General features: G+C 37.6%; 1 protein-coding gene across 4 annotated transcripts in view; it reads right to left on the bottom strand.

Moving 5' to 3' along the window:
• The window catches only part of PRDM5 (PR/SET domain 5), a 206,063-nt gene that overhangs the window by 125,253 nt on the left and 60,110 nt on the right, over window positions 1-20,700 (bottom strand). For all 4 annotated transcript variants that reach the window (XM_047857411.1, XM_047857412.1, XM_047857414.1 and 1 more), the window contains exon 3: window positions 9,707-9,829. In XM_047857411.1, coding sequence (XP_047713367.1) covers window positions 9,707-9,829 — 123 coding nt within the window. The remainder of the gene's footprint in view (window positions 1-9,706; window positions 9,830-20,700) is intronic.

Raw genomic sequence — 20,700 nt, 5'->3', positions numbered from 1 at the left:
ATCATGTGAGATTTTCAAAGAGGACTAAGACACAATTAAGGATGATAGATTAGATTCTAAGAAACATTTTTCCTAAGGTTTTGTGAGCCAGTTTTCTCAAATTCTCAGAATTTAATATACTTACCTGGATACAGTATAACTTTATTGCAGGTTACATTAATTGAAAGATATATAAATTATAACATAAATTTTATACTTTCTTTTGAATATTTTATTAATTCAGTGATATAATGTAGAACTTCACATTTTACTTTGTATTGCTAAGTAGTAGCTGAACCTTTTATGAGAATCCACGCATGCACTGAATGGAGCACATGTCTTTAAATAAAAATTTCCCTAGAAAACCCAACTTCCCTTCATAAAGAACTAAATGTGGCTAATTCTAGTGTTTTGTGTTATATGCATTAAATTAACTTCACTCTGCAGTTTACTGACTACTGTATTTAATATCAATCATTAAAAAATAATCCAAAACTCATCATAAAATGTATCTCCAATTTTAAAAAAACAAAAATAAAGCCATTTTACTCTTTATGTTTATACCCAAAAAAATCTTGCTTGAAAACAAGTAGTATATTTTTGTTGCCTATATTTTAGATTTAACACTTAAATATATATGTATATATAAAAATATAATATATAATATAATATAATAATATATAATAATATACATATAAGAATATATAATATATATAATTATATATACATAATCTTAATTTCCTCCTCTGATATGGGGTATTCATGTTATTTGCTTCGCTGTATCTAACACAAATGCCTCTTCTTTACATTATATTTTTTAGCAACTACAATATTTTAAATTTTCTTCTTTTTAGTTTCTACCACATCTCTTCTTAAACCTTGTAATTATAAAGCACAGTTCCAGTGTATTTAATACAGGGCTGATGAATTTTCAAATCATAATCTTTGATTATTACATTTGTTAAGTATAATTTCAAAGAACCAGCTCGCAGCAAATATCATCTTTCCCACGAACCTCTGTCACTTCCCTATTCCATAGCCTAGGTTTCTGAGTTAGTCCAGAGTGGACTGCTTGCTGGGTTGTTAATCAACGGAGTATCTAAACTTAAGACTATCTGTAGTAATATCTGTAAAAAAAAAATAAATAAAAAATAAAAAAAAAATAAAAATCTCTGACTTAACAACAAGGTGCTGTTGGCCACACAGTCATCTAAGAGATAAAATACTCACACAGTAGACTGAAATGTATGCACACATACCAGTACATACTGAGCACTCACAGAGTAAAAATGTAACACCTTGCCAGACCAAATACTCACATACACATAAACAGCAGACCAGAGTTCAAGTGGAAGCATTTGCTTTCTGTTATCTCAAAGGAAACAGACATAAGCTTTCTTCCAAACTGACAAGGCACAACCAACTAGGTATACATCAGGAAAGAAAGAGCAGTGGAAGGAGCAGTGAGGCCAGATCACTGAGCGCTCGCTGAGCCCCGACTAGATACATCCAGGCCACGTGGGCAGCGGGAAAACAAACATAACCAATACAGACTGTTCTTGACAATCTCAGTCCAGTGACAGAAACACATGTGTAAGTAAATGATTTCTCCAAGTGAGCCCACGGACATATTAGGCAGTTTGGATTTCTATTCTGGAGGTATTGGGAAAATTTTAAATTAAATAATTTGCTTTTAAATTTTAAAAATTCTAGATTAAATTAAATTAAATAGAATTTACTTTTAAATTAATAATAAATTTAAATTAAGTTTTAAATATAAGACTCAACACTTTTCCTCCCAGAAGAATAATTTCACAGAATTCCTATTTTAAGTTCTACTTCATAGTTACACTATCACCAATCCTATTAACAAAGGCCCCAAATCAATTAGGAAATAAGCATTCTTTGGCCCTCTAGCTTCCCTTTGGTTAATGCCACAGAGGTGGACCTTGCTGGGTTACAAATTACGAAAGCACAGGAGCCTTTTAAATGATTTCTAGAGACAATACCTACGAACATCCAGCATTCCCCATTCTGAAAGATACCTGAAAGCAGGCAGAATGTCGATGTGCTAAGAGACAATCAGCCTGCACAAAACCTGCTTCTTTTAAAAAGCTGAAAAGTGTCTTAGCACAACCAAAATGATCTTAAACCTATCTCTAAAGGTTGTCCAAATCACTGTATCTGATAAAGGTCTCTGCACAGTACAACAGGACACCTTCCCCACAGGACATTTCTCACATTTACAAAGTCCTAGTTATCTTTCCAAAGGGAAGACAAGCCACACAGCTACAGCCAATACAGAGTCACAGCAAGCAGTACTCAAGTGGCCTGGGCAGACGCATGCTTCCCTGTGCATCCAGCAACCAGGACACTCAGGAGCAGGCAACCAGGCTGCCGCTGCATAGTTGAGAGCAGGCCCGCTAGGATTTAGTCATTCCACATGGCAGGTTGTTCCCTGAGTGGTGAATACTTTACTAAAGAGTCTTCTACATGCTTGGAATTTATACTTGCTACCTCGAGAAGATGTTAGAAGAAATGAAGTAGATTTTGCTCTGTTTTCTATAGAAACAAAACGATAAAAACAAAAACTATAAACCTGGCAAAGCTGTGATCGTGAAAATAGTTGTTAACTTATACTGGCACACATAGGGGCCAGGTGTTTGGCATATGTTACCCTTGTTTAATTTAATCTTCACAAAATCCAATGAGGTGGTATTGTTATCATTAATTCACAAAATGGAAGAGTTCAAAGATTATTTTGACCACTATGGAGACAGTAACTAGCTCATCTTTTTAACTACAATATCTCCAGCGTTCCGGACAGGCCCTGGCACACAGCAGATGCTCGAGAGCTATCAGGTGAATGAATGCATTAAGTGAACTGCTCAGCCAGCAAGGGTCAGAGCCAGGAATCTACTGCTTAAATTGCCTTTCTTAATAATATCCAAACCGGGCTGGTTCTGCATTCCTCTGAGTCTGTATCAAGTCCTTGTTTTGTCCACTAACTTTAACCTTTCCCTGTTGTGCTCTAAAGCAAATCTTCCTCATTGACCATTGCCAGAGCCAGCCTTAAAGATGGCCCCCAATGATGCCCCACCTCCTGGAATTCACTACCCTTGTGTAGTCCCCTCCTGCACTATACCAGGGTTGGTCTGTGTCTATGTGACCAGTAGCATTCCACAGCAATAATGGTACAGTATGTCATTCCCAAACCTTGGTTATAAAAGATTGCTTGTCTCTCCCCCTCCCCCCCACCTCTCTCCTTCTCTCTCTCTCTCTCTCTCTCTCTCTCTCATTCTCGCATCACTCTCAGAGAAACAAACTGCCATGTCATAAGGAACCCCCGGGAATGTTTACATGGTAAAGAAGCCATGTGAGTGATCCTGGAAGTAGAATCCCCACCCCTAATCCAGTCTTTGGAGATTTCAAACAGCCCCAGATAATTAATGCTTGATCACAACTTCATGGCAGTCCTTGAGCTACAACTCCAGGACCACCCAAGTTAAGTTGCTCCTAAATTCCTGATCCTCAGAACATGTATGAAGTAATGAATGTTCGTTGTTTCAAACTGTTAAATCTGAGGCAAATTTGTTACATAACAATAGATAACTAATGCAATCACAAACAGATACAGATAAGACAAGCTAGATGAAAATCATTCTGAAAAATTATTCAAAAGAAATTCTCTAATAAAAGTGATTCACAGAATCCTCATAGTCAAAGGTGCCACAACGGTCTGTTTTGTTGCTGGATGAGACATGGACACTGGCAAGCGGGAGTAGTCTTCAATGGAGATAGTAGAAGAAATTACCTGTATGGTGTCTTGCTTCAAAAGCCCAGAAAGTCCCACCTACTCAAAATTTTCCCCTATACTCAACCTGCCATGCTCAGATCCTAGAATTTTACTATTATTAATATCAAGAGATTTAAATGTTAACTGTAACACACTTTTAACACATTAGCTAGCAGCTGGGGAGAAAGGAACCAAAGGAGAGAAGAGGCAAGGACAGATATTACCTAAGCATGACCTTTATGTAAAGGAAAAGAAGGTGCAATGCTTGAATTCAGGATAGCTTGAGAACTTAAAAAAGATAAAGGAATATATGATGTAAATAACTTTAAAATATCTATATTTTTAAACTGAACATAGGGAAGGGAGAAAAAAAGAAAAGCAAACCATAAGAGACTCTTAGCTATACAAAATAAACAGGGCTGCTGCAAGGTGTTAGGTGGGGGGATGGGCTAAATAAGTGATGGGTATTGGGGACGGCACTGGTTGTGATGAGCACTGGGTGTTATATGTAAGTGACTAATCACTAAATTCTATACCTGAAACCATTTTTACCATAAATGGAACTAGAATTTAAATAAAAACTTTATATAAATAAACAAACAATTTTGCAAATGTTCAGCAGTTTCAAAATATCTAGGTAGCAAGTTCAGAAACATGGAACGTTCTCAAAATCTGAATTTACTCCTTTATAAATTATCTCAACTCTAAGGTTTTACAGCACAGAGGTTCAGAGGGTGGGAAGAGAAGACAGGTCACCTGGGTTCAATTCCTAGCCAGTATTTCTTGGCTGTGTGGTCTCAGGCAAGTTACTTAGTCTGTGTGTCAGCATCCTCAGCTTACAAAGGTTGGTGACAATTATAGCACCTTCCTCATAGGGTCAGGGTAAGGATCAGGGTTATAATACACAGAAGCACTTACTGGCACATAGTAAGTGTTCAGTAAGTGTTAGCTGCCATCTTCATCATCATTACTAAGGATTAACATATATTTCAAGGTTATCGCTATGCATCACTTAAGGATATTTCTATAAATACTCATTTGACTTGTCAATAAATTATACTCTGACTTAGAATAATAAATTGACAAACAATATAACAATTCCTCTGCTCCCTACAGGAATATGTGGCCACAGCAGAGCTAGAATTTAAAACTTCAGAGGACCAACTGCTTTTAATTGTACTTGTAATTGTACTTTATTTAAACTTTTACCTCATGAAAGGCAAATATGTACTTTGCTGTAAGATAATCCCTTAAAAGATTTGCATATTATTTAACTAATATTTTTATGGTATTACTGAAGAAAATCATTAGACAGTTGTACCTTAATATTCTGTAACAGATTCTGGAAAATATTATAAAAATGCCACTTATATAAATCTGATAAGAAGAAACAGAAATAGAGAAGAAACTAAATTAGAGAAAACTAATTTGGTGTAGAAATGAAAAATCTTTTTGATATTTTTTTTTTTTTGGTTGCTTGGTTGCTATAATGGTACCTGCTATACGAATGCTACATCAACACTATTTGATAAGTGTCTGGATGACAATGGATAAAGTCTTATCCATGCTTTAAAAATATTCTAGTTGCTTCACTCTTAGGAAATCTACATTTGATCCCCAGCTCTGCCATTTTGAAATATCATGTGTCACCAGAAGACTCCAGGATAAAGTAAGAGTGTCTGTCCATCCTCAAACAAGGCAGAGGAAGGACAGAAAAGAACATGTAATAGTATAGCTCTCCTGGTAATGGGACAACTAAACTGACATCAGAATTGGGACCAACCTGTGTTGACGTCACAAGTTTGGCTCAATATCTAGTGCTCTCTCAACTTATTTAGACCATCTCCACAATGTGACATCCCTTATGAGGTATATCAAAACCCAAATGTTTTTCCATATGCTCCTTTTTCTTATAACACCAAGACACCTTTTCATTTATGTTTATAATATATTGCAAAAAGTCCCAGGGAAGCGATGCCTGGAAATATGTCCTTAAGAACATGAGATGTAGCACTCTCTCTGAAATGTCCCAAGAATTCAAAGTCTCAACTTTAAATGCATAATCCTGTACTTAAATAGTTTTCTATGAAAAGATCAGAAAATGTTTAAAGCCTGCAAAACACTGAGTAGGTCAAATCTTTTTTTCAAATATTACATTTTTTCCTTTGGTGTAACAAAATTAATACTTAATAAGAATCACCCATTTTTTTTATGGAGCCTAAGAATTCTTTTGGTTCATTTTAAGCCACATCTTTCACACTTTGAATTGTCTGGTTCAGTTGGAAATATTTTTCATAAGTCTGGACATACAGTTCAACTAATTATTCTAAAATGTGTGCATGTGGGAAGAATTTTTTGCTGAAGAGATCCTTCAATAATTCATATATTTAAATCATTTCCAAAGCAAATTTTCCAAAATCAAATAAATTGCAAAACTACAAGTAAACTAAGTCTCCAAAAAGGAGTTTCAATCCACTGCCAAAACAGACCTCAAATTCTTAATCCCTAGTCCAAAAAAATTGGACCAAGTATTGACGTTTTCCACCAAGCAAGCCACATAGCCACAAATGTTTCTCATTTACTCCACTCCTGGGACATACAGCTCAAATAAAAAATTTCCTGAATACCCCAAATTTCAGATACAATTTGGAATGTAAGTGATTCATAATGTTATGCAGGAAACATTATGATCTTCTCCTACCAACTCAATGTTTCTGGAATGCAACCCTCAGGAGATTATCCCAACGAATTAGAAGGCTGACATCACTGTCAGCCTTGTGACCCAAGCATTATGTCCTCTGCCCCCAGCTCAGATGTGATTTTGAACCCTGAACAATCTGCTACTCCAGCTACTGTTCAAGTGAAAAGAGGTTCCATCAAGGGAGCTAACAAAGATCCATACTGTGCTCCATGGCAAGAAACATGGTAACAGTGCACTAAACCCCCATCTAAGTAAAGGCCAAAACAACATTAAAAGGAATTAAAGGCACTGTCATCACTTGTGCACCCAAAGATACTCACAGTGGCCTCTGAACAGATTCTAATTAAATTCAAGTATGAAACTTCACAGAGCCTCTAGTTAGTTTATGAATCCTATTCTAATCCCACCCCCACTTCACCTCCTCTTCAACCAAATAATAATTTCTTAGAGTATCAAAGTTGCAACAATAATGTTTTGTGGATTCCTATTTTCTTTCAAGTAAAGAAAGATGGTTAATATAGAGAAAAACTCTACAATGAATGTACAGAATGAACATGAAAATTTTGTAAGTCTAAGCAACCACGGTTACTAAGAAAGACAGATATGCAGGTGGCCACCATGTAATGAAATAAATAAATAGGGCATAGAGAGCAAATACTGACATAGTACTCCATTACCTAAAGGGGTCATTACAAGCAAAATGTACAGTTAGAGGAAATACTTAAACAAGGATTATCTGAAGGAGTCTGAGACAAAACTCAAAACTGAGCACACCCTGGAAATTCAGGCAAATGGAGAGAGCTACTGATGCTACAGAAATAACAGCCAATAAGAAGAAATTCTCAAACAAAAGGTGTCATCTGAGCAAAGGTTAAAATCATTATTTAAGCATAAGGAGGAAAGAATCTATTTTAAATAGAATAACCTCCTCGGGGCACCTGGGTGGCTCTTTTGGTTAAGCATCTGACTCTTGATTTTGGTTCAGGCCCTATCCCATGGTTTGTGACATTGAGCCCCCATGTCAGGCACCGTGCTGACAGTGTGGAGCCTGCTTGGGATTCTCTCTCTCCCTCTCTCTCTGCCCCTCCCCCACTCTCTCTCAAAATAAAGAAATAAACTTAAAATAAATAGATAGATAAATAAATAAATACAATAATACTATCTAAAACACAATAATAAAGAAAACAAAACAATGGTTTTGCCTAAAGTAAATTTCATGGGCTTTTTGATATTGGTAACATTCACAAGGAAGCACTTAAACTGAGTCTGGAAATGAAAACTGTGAGGTAACCAAAGCTGCTATGAGATGACTGCCTCCAGAAACCACAAAAAATAAAACAAAATACTTGAAATAACTTAATGTCTACACATCTAAAGAGATCAGTTTAAATCTGTTGTTGGATCAAAAGTATGTCATGAATAATCTAAAAAGTGGCTTGAATATCTCTAACTGCTGGAGGATCTTATTTTTCATCCCACCCTAGCCTGTCGGTAAGAGGCATCTCTCATTGATCCATACAAAAAAAAAAAAAAAAAAAGACAGTAATCACATTGGTTATATCTAATACTTATGTGTACTGAAGAGATTTGGTTAGCTAAAAATACCAGGAAGTGGAACAGTCTAGATGACTATCTTTCTGGTTACTTTAAAACCTAATTCTATGTATTTTCCCTCTTGTGACCAATGGTATTACACTCAGAATTGAGTGAAATTAGATAACCCTCAGCAAATTATTAAATTTTCACAGTTCTTATGAATAAATACACGATGTATATGAAGCTTCTAGAACAGCACACATGGTAAATACTTAAAGAAATACTAGTTCCCTTATTATTTTCCCTTCTCTTACTTCTGCTAACTATTGTTTTGCTGCTTCTTCTGTAGTTTAGGATCCATGAGCTGGGTTTTCCCATGAAATGAGTCAATTCCCCAATAGAATGTAATGTTTTTTTGTTCTGTTAATCATCCAATCAGTGAGTTTTAATTAGAGAACTCCTCTAAGAACTTATTGCCTTAACTTTTTCTCTTCTTGGCTGAGTTTCTACTGTGGAATCACCTAAGTTCAACTCATAGTTTGTATCAGAGCCTAACATTACATGCAGCACTATACTAGGATACAGGGATACAGACAGAATCAATAAAATACGGTTCCCACGTGGGATGGTTAATTTTGTTAACTGAGCCACAGGATTCCCAAATAGTTGTTTAAACATCATTCAGGGTGTTTCTGTGAGGATGTTTTGGCATGAAATTAACATTTAAATAAATGGACTTGAGTGAAGCAAATTGCCCTCCACAGGTGGGTAAGCCTGATCCAATCAGTTGAAGGCCTGAATTGAACTACAAGGTGATCCTCCCCCAAATAAGAGAATTCTCCTGCTTTATGACCTTCACACTGTAATATCTGCTCTTCCAGCCTAACGGCATGTGAAGTGGGACACTGGTTCTTCTTGATTCTATGGCAGCCTGATGGTTCTCAAATTCAAATTCTATAGCAGCTTCCTTGTTCTATGGCCTCTAGACTCAAGTGGGATTTTGAGCTCTGCAGATTTTGGATTTGCCAGCCTCCATAATCATACGAGACAATACCTTATAATAAATCTCTCTCTGTGTCTCTGTCTCTGTCTCTCTACCCCCCACCGTCTCTCTCTAATGTATATATATATATATATATATATATGTGTGTGTGTGTGTGTGTGTGTGTGTGTGTACACACACACACACACACACACACACACACACATATACACATAGACCCTATTGGTTCTATTTCTCTGGAAAATTCTGAGTAATACACTATCCTCACTCAAGAAACTCAAAGTCCAGTCATGGGGATATACCCAAGTAAATTTTCTCCATGAAGCTTTTCCCAAACAATAACACAGAATATCCTACTATGAGCCAAACAACCAACAAACTAAGGAAACTATCAATATCCACTGAATGAATTAAAAGTACTTGAAAACAAGATCTGCCAAGGACAATATCAGACCATGTAATTCGTTCCCTCAAGAATTCCCATAAAGTGAGTGATCTGGTGTCAATTTACAACTAGACTTGCCCTTTCCTGCATATGCTGACTAGATGAGATTTCTCTGCTTTATGAGATAGTTACTGTTATTTGAAGCAAGTCATTGGGAAATAAATCTAAAACAGGGAGTGCAGTTAGAAATGAGTTCATTCCCCTCACAGAGCATACTTAGTACAAATAAGAAGCAAATAAGCTCACTTGAATGGCAGCCAAGTTCTTCTGCTCCTGAGATGGTGCCTCATGAACAAAGCGAAGCCAGTTGGAGTGTCGTGGATTGGTAGCATCCAAAATGTATAGAACTTCTCCCTTACTCCCACGAACCTGAAATATAAAAAGCTCCTGAGTTTGCACTTGAAGTCAGTATTAGTCATACTAAACATATCAAGGGTAGGATATGATATTATTTCATAAGTATATACCTTTCTTATTGACAGGTGTTGAATAGATGCTGGATTAACATCCATTCTTTCCTTTAAACACACATACAAATAGAGCCTAATATTTTATCTGGCAGATGTCTAGATGACTCACAACTGCAAGCAACTCTCAGAAACATCCTGTGTTGATAGCTCTTTTCTGGTTAAAATTATTTGTTTGTAGGTATATTTCAATATATGTGTTGCAACTGCAATTACTCAGGGGATAACCATAATTGCAACCCGTCCCCTTTTTTCCACTGAAGAGGGTGATACTGCTTGGTTCCCAGTTGAGGGGGTGGAGCTGGAGCAATCCTTTCAATTTGTCTCTCCACCTGTTTACTGAATCATTTCCATATGAGGAGGACTTGCTAATGTAACCAGTAGAATCTAACATCCATTGAGCCACATTTTCACATTTTTAACTAGTAGGTGAATAAAACAAGTTCCATTCTGTCTTTTTTTAAAAAATTATTTTTGAGAGAAAGAGAGTGCATGAGTGGGGGAGAAGGCCAGAGGGAGAAAGAGAGAGAATCTTAAGCAGGCTCCACATTCAGTACAGAGCCCAACGCGGGTCTCAATCCCATGGCCCTGGGATCATGCCCAAGTCAAAATCAAGAATTGGACGCTTAACCAACTGAGCCACCCAAGTGCCCCATTTTGTCTTTTCATAGACTGCTGATGGCTTGCTGAGGACAGTGGGCCCTCTGCTTTGTGTTTCATGCCATAAGCCCTTCTGGTCAGAACCACTCAACACTCAGTTGGAGGGAGGAAGGTAACTGCCAAAGAAGTGTGTAATCTATTGGACATTCTTGAACCCAAGTTGCTTTAAACCAAGCTTCTCCAAGCCCCCGCATTGTAGATTATCAGGCACTGCTCAGTTTAATAATACATATATCAATCTCTATCCAACTCACTGTGTGTCTATATTCAATTGGAATCCAGGGGAGAAGAAAGAAGGAATGAGTGATTAGCACTTCAGATCCCTAATACCAAGTAACACAAATGTAAGAATGCAAATTTACCTTTGCAGACTTGGGGTGGGGATAAACATATTCTACATTTCCAAAATCTTATTTAATAAAATAAAGCACAACCAGCCTAATAAGATATGTATTTTCATGGTATATTTGGACAATCATGCATTCACTCAACATAATTTATTGAGTTCTTACCATGTGCCTGGTACAGCTTAAGGCACTGGGAATCTTTTAGTGAACAGGATAGATGAGGCCTGGCATCGCAGCACTTCAGAACAAACAAGTATAGAATATAACCTCAGGTAAAGATAAGTCCTATGAGTACAACTAAAGAAGAGTAGCAGGAAGCAGAGTGAGGGGAGATGAACAGTCTCAGATGACATGGTCAGGCATAGCCTCTCTGACAAGGTGATCTGAAAAGAGCTCTAAGGAAGGAAGGCGCCAGGGGCACCTGGGTGGCTCAGTCGGTTAAGCATCTGACTCTTGATTTTGGCTTAGGTCATGAGCTCATGGTTCAAGCCCCGTGTCATGTTCTGCACTGACAGCACAGAGCTCACTTGGGATTCTCTCTCTCTCTGCCCTTCCCCAGCTCACGCACATGTGCACATGCTCACTTGCTCTCTCTCACTCTCTCTCTCTCAAAATAAACTTAAAAAAAAAATAGGAAGAAGAAGGAAGGCATGAGCCAGTGAAGAACCAAAGAGTGCTCCCAGACAGAAGGAACAGCAAATAAAAGGCAAATAGAAAGGCCCTGGGTTAAAGACAAATTAGGTTTGTTCAAAGAACAGCAAAAAGGCCATGGGACTAGAACAGAAGGAGCAACTGAGAAAATAATGGGTACTGAGATCAGACAGACTGCACTGGCCCAATCATATACTAACATGCGACCAGGAAGCCATCTATAGAGGTCAAGTTACCCATAAAAACTATCATATATAAATATCTGCTACATGCACTGAAAAAAACAATATTTCAAGATTTCAGCAAATATCGTCCAGAAAAAATACAGTTTACCTGTTTCTACTATCATATACATTCACTGCCATGCTTCTCAAATAATTCCTGTTTTCTTAAATGCCCAAGGATTCTCAATAATCATTTAAAAATCTTGCTAATGAAATGCCAGACCTCACTGAGAAGGAGGAATTTAATTTTCAATATTATAATTGGCTAAAAGAAGAAGTTAGGAGTATAAACACCTACTATTTATATCTCATGTTTAGGTGTGAAGCTATGGGAATCTGTAACTTCCCACTAAATAAACTCATGCTGAGAAGATCTCTTTTGGCAGGCACTTAAAAACTGTACTACGTTCCTACCCTCAACCCAGAACCCTCACTGCCCAACAGGTAACATCAGAAATGTCCAGAAACACTGCTAGGATAGATAGAAAGGACCTTCTACACCTCTCCTCAAAGAGGACATCAACCCACCTTTCTTTAAACAGGGCAAATAATTTTAAATACTTGGGTATAAATTCTCCTTTCCAGGTTCCTCCCTAGCTACAGTAACAAAACTATATTGACAAACAGCTAAATTAAGCAGAACAAGTGGCAATGCCATTAGATGCTTGAAAAAAATATTTTTCTCAAGACCAAAATTAAAAACCTACATCTGTTAGGTAGAAGCTGGACAGGAGCAGTGGAAGGAACACCCAGAGGCAGAGTCCCAAATCCAAGAAGGGGAATGGTACAGACCTGAGCTGGAGGCAAGGATGGTGAAAAATAAGCAACATGTTAAATGCCCGGAGGCACAACAGTCTCACCTTGTGGCTTCCAAGACCTTGGGACTGGCAAATCAAGAGCCACAGGTGCAGAGCATAAGTTCTTCTCTTCACCTCCGCCGCTGGGTAACCCCTAGACTCATTATAATGCCTTTGCATTGCAGGTACAGCCTCCCCACCCCCATGGAGAAAGGCTGCTTTGTGGGTTCATATACAAATCTTGTAGGTTCAAACTCCTCCTCCCAACCTGTAGGGGGCGTCTCCCAAATGAAAAGAAGCAGCCTCCATTAGACACCATGCCACTGTACCTCACAGCTCCTCCCAGCCCACAGAGACCCAATAATATCCAATCCCAAAACAACCTAGGGGCCATTCTACCTCAGGGGAATCTGCCTGCTCACCCACTTTGATTTAAGAGTGTACTTTCCCTTTAATAAACTGCTTTGTGTTTGCTACTTTCCTTCTGTCTTTTTGAGGGGCAGGGATCCCCATGTAAATCTTCTTGTGGAGAATCCAAGGACCAAGATCTCCATTCACACAACAGACTCTCCCACCAGTAACACAACTACTGTTGAAATCCACAAAATCCAGCTAAGTTTATTTAGGGAAACACCAATGGCTCTGTCTGTGACATATCTCAGTTTAAGAGGATATGACTACTTACAGAAACCAGTCAATGGCCCTTCTAAGTCATACATTTGTCACCTAGTATTAAGAACAATATATATTAGATGTGGTTGATATTTGGAATTCTTTCCCAAAGATGTGAAACATAACAAAGATTGCTCTGTAACTTATTATAGTAAGCACATTTTACCAGGGGCATTGTCTGTTCTTCATATATTTCAGTGTTTTTCCCAGGCCCTTTGGCTCCAAATACGTCCAATTATTCAGTATTACTGACTCATTTCCAGTCCGTTAGATATATGCACTCTCTGGTTGCCCATAACCTTCTCACACTACATTCCAGCTTAAGGGACAAGCACAATTTAATTTTATATTAAAATTTTGATGAAACATGATACTTTCAATAGATCCAAACTTATATATTGAATCACTATTACTTATATTCTCATAACAACACTATCACAGGCAGTGATGTTATTATGGTAGCTTACATATTCATAGTCGAAATCATTTTTTTTTGTTCATTAACAGACCCACTTTCCATTTACTTTATTCTAGACACCCTTACCCAAATGACTTTTACGTTCCTATGCAATCTTTGCAGGCTACCTGTTTTCCCCAACTTTCAAGTGCCTGGTCATTTCCTCATTCCCCTATCCCTGTCTTCAACACTTCACTAAAGCTGTTAGATTATCTGCTCACATGACTTTTATCTTGCTCCCCTGACCACAGCATTCTCCTCATGAAATATCTAAAAGAGACATTCAAAGATAATCTAAGCCATCTTTCTTCTCTCCAGAGAAACCAAATAAAAACTCTCCAGACAGATGGCTACTATTAAAGTCTCCATTTATCTATTTTTAATTTGATACTGAACCCTGAGGTAATAAATTGAACATTTTTAAAGTCCAACAAATAAAGAAGATACTCCTCTTAAGTATCATGTTTCAGCATCTAACTAACCTTTGCAGCCAAAGTGTATTTTTTTCCATCAAAACTAGTCTTCCAAATACCATCATCTTTTATTTGAATTTTCATGAAAATGAAGTGTATGGGTTACTGTCCTACTGAGAACAGTCTTCTGCATGCCTGGGGGCCTGTAGTGAAGTAAATGTTCTCATCTTGCAGTAAAAACTATCTCAGTCCCAAACTCTGTTTAATTTGCACAGACTTCCTAAGCCAGTTACAGAAAAAAAGTTAGAGAAGGTAGGGAAGGGGAAGAAACCCTCACGCAAAAATGAAAACATTCACACTTCAATACAGTTGTTTATGACTTTGCCACTTTATAGTAAATGAAGATTATCACTGTGTAGGAATTTGGCAGGTTCTAGCCTCTGCTAAATGCTACTGACATCACTTGTGAAGTGATCTAGAGAACGTGCCACTTTAGATCTGTCCCTTTTTCCAGAGGAAAGATTAGTATTAAATAGAAGTCACAGCTGATGTCTTCCCACCCAGTAAAGAACAAAGGAAATTACAAAAAGGATTCAGCTCAGTAGGAGAAAACCCTAACTTGTAGGTAACAGAAAAAGTAGGCAGCAGGTAACCAATACAAATTCTCTTTCCTTAAATATAAGTATGTTCTGTGTTAAATTGGGTAGCAGGGCTTACTTAATATTCGGATAGTTAATTTTCACAGGGAAAAAAATCTACAATGTTACTCTATTTTTCTCTTTCAATTATTCTGAATGTCTGAGGAATTTTTCACTCAATACATAACAGGCCATCAGGGCAAGGCTAATCAGCCAGATTTGTCTCCAGAACATGGCAAAATATAACCAATAGAATCTTATCTAACATAAGGTAAAATTTAACGCAGTGAAGTACAGTCAGTTCCAAAAAATACAGCAGTAATGTCCTTAACAAGAAGTCACAGTATGCTGTAGGATTTATAAAGAAAATACACTTCCCTGCCTGTCTTTCAACAAGGTTTTTCAAAGAACGTAGTTTCAAGCACTAAGATTTAAGGTACGGATATCTTTGGAGTATACAATGTCATCATATTTTTGGATCCAAAGGACAAGCAATTTTTTTTTCTGTGATTGTTTTTAACTGAAGTTAGGCCAAATGCCCTGCCTTCAGTGTCTAATAACCAGAAGTTTGCTCAAGTGATCAGTTCTGACAGCACACTGTGGTCAGATTTAAACCAAAGAGACATACTTTCAGAAATCAGCAAGGATTGTCACTAGGAAACGTGATTTATAGTTTCTAAGCAAAGGGTGTGGGTTTCTTTTCTGTTGATTTTCGAAAAGATTCTGTTTAAAATTCTTGTTTTGTGCTCACACACACACACACACACACACACCATTCTAGTATATCTGCTTGTATCTCCTCCCCCATATTATCGAATAATCTCGACCCGTAGATTCCCATCTTCAGATGGGAAAGCAGACAGAGAAAACACAGACTTTTACAAACCCCTGTCTCTTTAACTGAACAGCATTCATAATATTATGCCCAGGAAGTTAAATAACTTAAAAGGATTGATGTGAAAAGTTAAGTCTGTTTTTCATTACAAATAATTAGTGCCCTAAATATGTCAAGCTGAAAGGAACCTCAGTAAAGTATTCCCAAGCGGGAGAAATGCTGAACTAGAAATCAAAAAGCGAGGTGTTACCCAAACTCTGACTGTACCACTTAGAGTGAATCCTTCCCTGTCACGGAGCAGAGCCACGATCTCCTGACCTTGGGGATAATAATCTCTGCCCTGGGACCTCACAGAAACTGTAAGGGCATAGAATGAAATAAGATGCAGGACAGTACATTATACCAATGATATCTGCAATCACCAAGTATTAATAAACTGAAGAAACCAAGGCTCACAGTGGCTAACAGACACCTTAAAGACAAACAATACTTTCAATGGCACAGCCAGAAACATGCTAACTTTTTCCAAGGAAGGGACATGAAGGATATGCTAAACTCCTCTATTCACATCAAACACACATTCAAAGAGCCTCTGCTTGGACACATGCAGTAAGAGCAGGTGCCATTATAAGGTAGTAGCAAATCCAGATGCCATTTCCACAGAACTGACACTCTCCCTTCTGCCAAATTGAGACACGTTGCTCTATGACCACCTGCCATCAACTCCAGCTCTGTCCTCTTCTGTAGTTTTAATTTCTCTTACACACACAGGCCTTCAAGTTCCTGAAGGCAAGAGTCCCTTCTTCTCTTTGTTTTCTCTTCTACAAGACAAATCATTCTCTCCTTGTCTGATGTGATTTAGGCTCTTTTGCTATCCTGGTTGTTCTCTACAGATGCATACCCATCTGTCAGATCTCTCTTAATGGAGGACAGAAGACAGCATACAAAGGACTATATGACCCAGGATCTGGGCAGCATGTCTAGTGATGCAACTTCAAATCAAAGAGGCTTTTTTGGCCCCACATCTTACACCTAACTGAAGTTGCCTTTATATAAAAGTAACGTGTAGAAAGCAAGTTCTTGTGATACAGTCAGACACAAAGGCGAATTTAACTGAGGAACTCGGTCAAGTTTACATAGCTAAGTAAATCCTATCTATCTATGCTTAGGCAGCTGACCACTCAGAGATGGAAACCTTTTATTTGGTAATGGTGTCAATAAATATTTTATGCACTAAAAGCTCAGCTATTGTGTCTTTTTTTAAAACTGTCATGGCCTTTATTTCCTTTTAAGGTTCAAAAACATTTTATGAGAGGTAATGTGAGACTTAATGTACAACTTTTAAAAGCACTCCTTTTTTGAGTTTTGCCTTTCAAAGTATTTTGAAAATTGGGCTATTTTTTTAAAAGAAGGAACAACTAACATAAACTGAAAGACAAAGTCAAAAGTGTATCCTGTTTTCCACAGGAAATTGATGAGATAGCCTTCACTGTGTAGCCATCATCCCTTTCTACAGTTTTACAAACATGTTCAGGTATTCAAATGTCAGTGACACTTTTGGACAGAAAAGTTTTTTATTGCATAAAAAGTAAAGTAAATTCTGCTGACATTAGCATATTATATGAGGTTTTTTTGTGAAGGATACACAAGGCTTAGTGTGTGCATCTATTTTGACTACTTAGTGGTTTACTTTTTGATTTCTCTATACGTGTTACTTCACTAATAAATTAGAAAACCATATTAATAAAGTCAACATGTCTCCTGACAGTTTGGTAGCATCCATCAGATCCAGCAGAAATAATTCACAAAACTTTAAATCTAGTTAGCTCTGGGGCGCCTGGGTGGCTCAGTCGGTTAAGTGTCTGACTTCGGCTCAGGTCATGATCTCACGGTTCGTGGGTTCGAGCCCCGCATCGGGCTCTGTGCTGACAGCTCAGAGCCTGGAGCTTGTTCCAGATTCTGTGTCTCCCTCTCTCTCTCTGCCCACCCCTCCCCCCACTTGCACTCTGTCTCCCTCTTTCTCAAAAATAAATAAACATGAACAAAAATTTAAATCTAGTTAGCTCTATGAGACTATAGTGCTCCCCAATTGTTTAATATAGATTTGAAACTTATACAAATGTAAAGCCTTGAAGTCAGCTTCTGGAGAACATTCCCTATGACATATTAAAAGGGTATCTATGCCCTTCAGTTCGGGCAGTTCAGAGCCTGCTTGAGATTCTGTCTCTCTCCCTCTCTCTCTGCCCCTCACCCACTCTCTCTCTCTCTCTCTCAAAATAAATAAACTTTTTCAAAAAGAGTATATGAAATGTGCCAAATAATAATAAGCAAATTTGAGTAGCAAAATTTTAATTCTCAGACATGAAATCATTGGAAAGAGCTGGTTGTATAAAAAACAATAATCTCTAAGATCCAGAGAGCACAGTTTTGATGGTATTTTTAGATAAGATGCTTTATATCTGAAAACTTCTAGGCAAAGTTTATGGAAACACTGAATAGCAAAGAGCAGTGTGCAGTTCACAGGGAGGGAAAAAAAAGAGAAAAAAAGTATCTACTTTTCCTTTGATCCTGATCTTCTAACCCAAATTCCACTGCTGTAGTCATCGTGTTTTCAGATTTTTTGTGAAGTACATAGTTTTTCTACAGGCCATTAAAATTAAATCTACCCAATCCATTTAAATTAATTATATTCCCTTCATCCATATCTTCAAAATGTACATAACTCAATACAGAACAAATGAGTTATCTTTGCATAAAAATGCACCTAAGACAACAAATGTTTCTCAATTACTAAAGTTCATCCTTTACCTTCTCATAATCACCCAACAACTATAGTTCTGTGATGAAGAATTCTAAAAAGTGACAACAGTTATCAGTAAACAACATTTATTGAACATTTACTGTACATTTATTGGTTATTTTAAAATGTACTAGGAAAAGCTACAAATGAAATTCTAGAAAACAGCTCCTTTTCTCAACATCTTAAATATTAATGAGGAAGCAGAAAACAAATACTTCTTTTAACTCACAAAGCAATGTACTGATTGTTATAAAGTGATATATATATATATGAACTTCATTCATTTCAAAAGCATTTAGTACACATGCATATAAAATAACATACAGTTCCAGGTCCCCTGGATGGACCAACATGAAAAGTCAATGTCAGAGCACCGAAGAGTACATTATAAAAAGCTTCCAACTAAGAGGTGTGCAAAAAGTGTAAACCCAGAAGGCTGGAGACCACCAGGCTTAGAAAGTCTGCTTGTAAGACTGGCCCTTGGCTGGCATGTGGGAACTCGGGTTCTCAGAGTGTCCCCAGTCAATAGTGAACAAGGGTGGTTCACTGTGCCTAGACTGTGGAAACAATTTCGTTTATGCTCAACACCTGCTTTTCTTCTGTAAATCTGCAATTTTCTTACATGTGATGCAGAAAATGCCTACAAGTCCCCAATAAAAACCTTGGGTATCAAATTTCTAATGGGCTTCTTTGTACAGAAACACCACGTGTGTGGCTGCAAGTTCATTACTGAGAGAAGAGTGTGCTCTGTGTGACACTTCATGCGAGGGAAAGAGCCTAAGGAAATCTACTCATGGGTTTCTGCAGACTCTGCCTGTGCCTTTTCCCTTTATGATCTGGCTTTCCAGTATATTCCTACTGGGTCATTGCAATAAATCTTAGCCATGAGTAAAACTATATGCTAAATCCCATGAATGCTTCTAGTGAATCTCCAAATGTGGGGGTAGGCTTGGGGATCCCCAGTACACAAGATGAGTTCAGTCCAGGGACTAAATGGATGGGATATAAATTTGTCAATAGAAGAGGCAGAAGGTCATTTCAAAACTTAACAAGAGTTCCACTGTACTCATATTAACTTACACAAATTAAACTACATCTGTTCAATTAAAGGAAATAAGAAATGAGGAAAAAAAATCAAAGAAAGAAAACAAATTTAAATAGTAAGGACCATTCCTTCATGGCCCACAATTTTTACTATACAAGACAGTTGCCTTAAGAACTTGCTTCAGAACCTAAGCCCTGCATAAGGTATGACTGCACTGGAAAAAAATTATAACAATGAAAGAAAGGTGGAGCAGCCTAGTCATAACAGTATGACTTGCACAGAAGGCAAGATGAAGGATACTGGTAAATTTGATTAGGAAGACACATTAAAAGATGACAGGACTCAAATCTGGTGGTTCAAGTAGCAAAATCAGAGAAACAAGAAATATATGGTGATTGCATCAAGTAGGATACTTTGTCCTCCATTTAATAGGAATGTCAATGGTTAAGTCGAATCAGGACCCACCCCCACAGGGATCAGCTTCTTGGTAATCATACACCACTGCATGGAAGAAGAATGAAAACTCCACCAATATTTTGCTTCAACCTGGAAATATAAAGGGAAGTGGATGATAAGCCAACAACTCTAATATGCAGAATGGACTGTGTGGTGGAGGTAAAATTTTGTGAAAGCAAAAAGAACCAGATGGGCTATTATGAATGACCTAGATGTGAATCAGTAAGTTCTGGAAAGAGGTAACAGCTATAAAAATGAAAACAGTGGGTCACTGAAAAATAAATACCTGGGTGTGTGAAATTAATGTGAGGTACAGGCCAAGGAAAGTTGCAAATACTCCAAAACTGTAAGCCTGTGTGATCAGTCTCATTGATACTAAGGAGAAATTGAAAAGCCAATGTCAATTTGAAGGAAACACTAAACAGGAAGATATACACTTGGCATTCAACTTGAGAATTTTCATATATAAAAAGGAGACCTAGGGACGCCTGGGTGGCTCAGTCGGTTAAGCGTCCGACTTCGGCTCAGGTCATGATTTTGCAGTTCGTGAGTTCGAGCCCCACGTCGGGCTCTGTGCAGACAACTCGAGCCTGGAGCCTGCTGTGGATTGTGTGTTTCCTTCTCTCTCTATGTCTCTCTTCTCATGCTCTGTGTCTTTCCTTCTCTCAAGAATAAATAAACATTAAAAAAATTTTTTTTTAAAAGACGTAAAGAAAAGTCTCTTTGGAATTAAAAACCAGAGTTAAGGAGAGAATCAAAGATGAATGGTAAGTGTTGA

Source organism: Prionailurus viverrinus, chromosome B1 (genome assembly GCF_022837055.1).
Source record: "Prionailurus viverrinus isolate Anna chromosome B1, UM_Priviv_1.0, whole genome shotgun sequence".
NCBI lineage: Eukaryota > Metazoa > Chordata > Mammalia > Carnivora > Felidae > Prionailurus > Prionailurus viverrinus.
The sequence above is the reverse complement of the archived record's forward strand: the minus strand, read 5'-3'. Positions and strand labels throughout refer to the sequence as shown.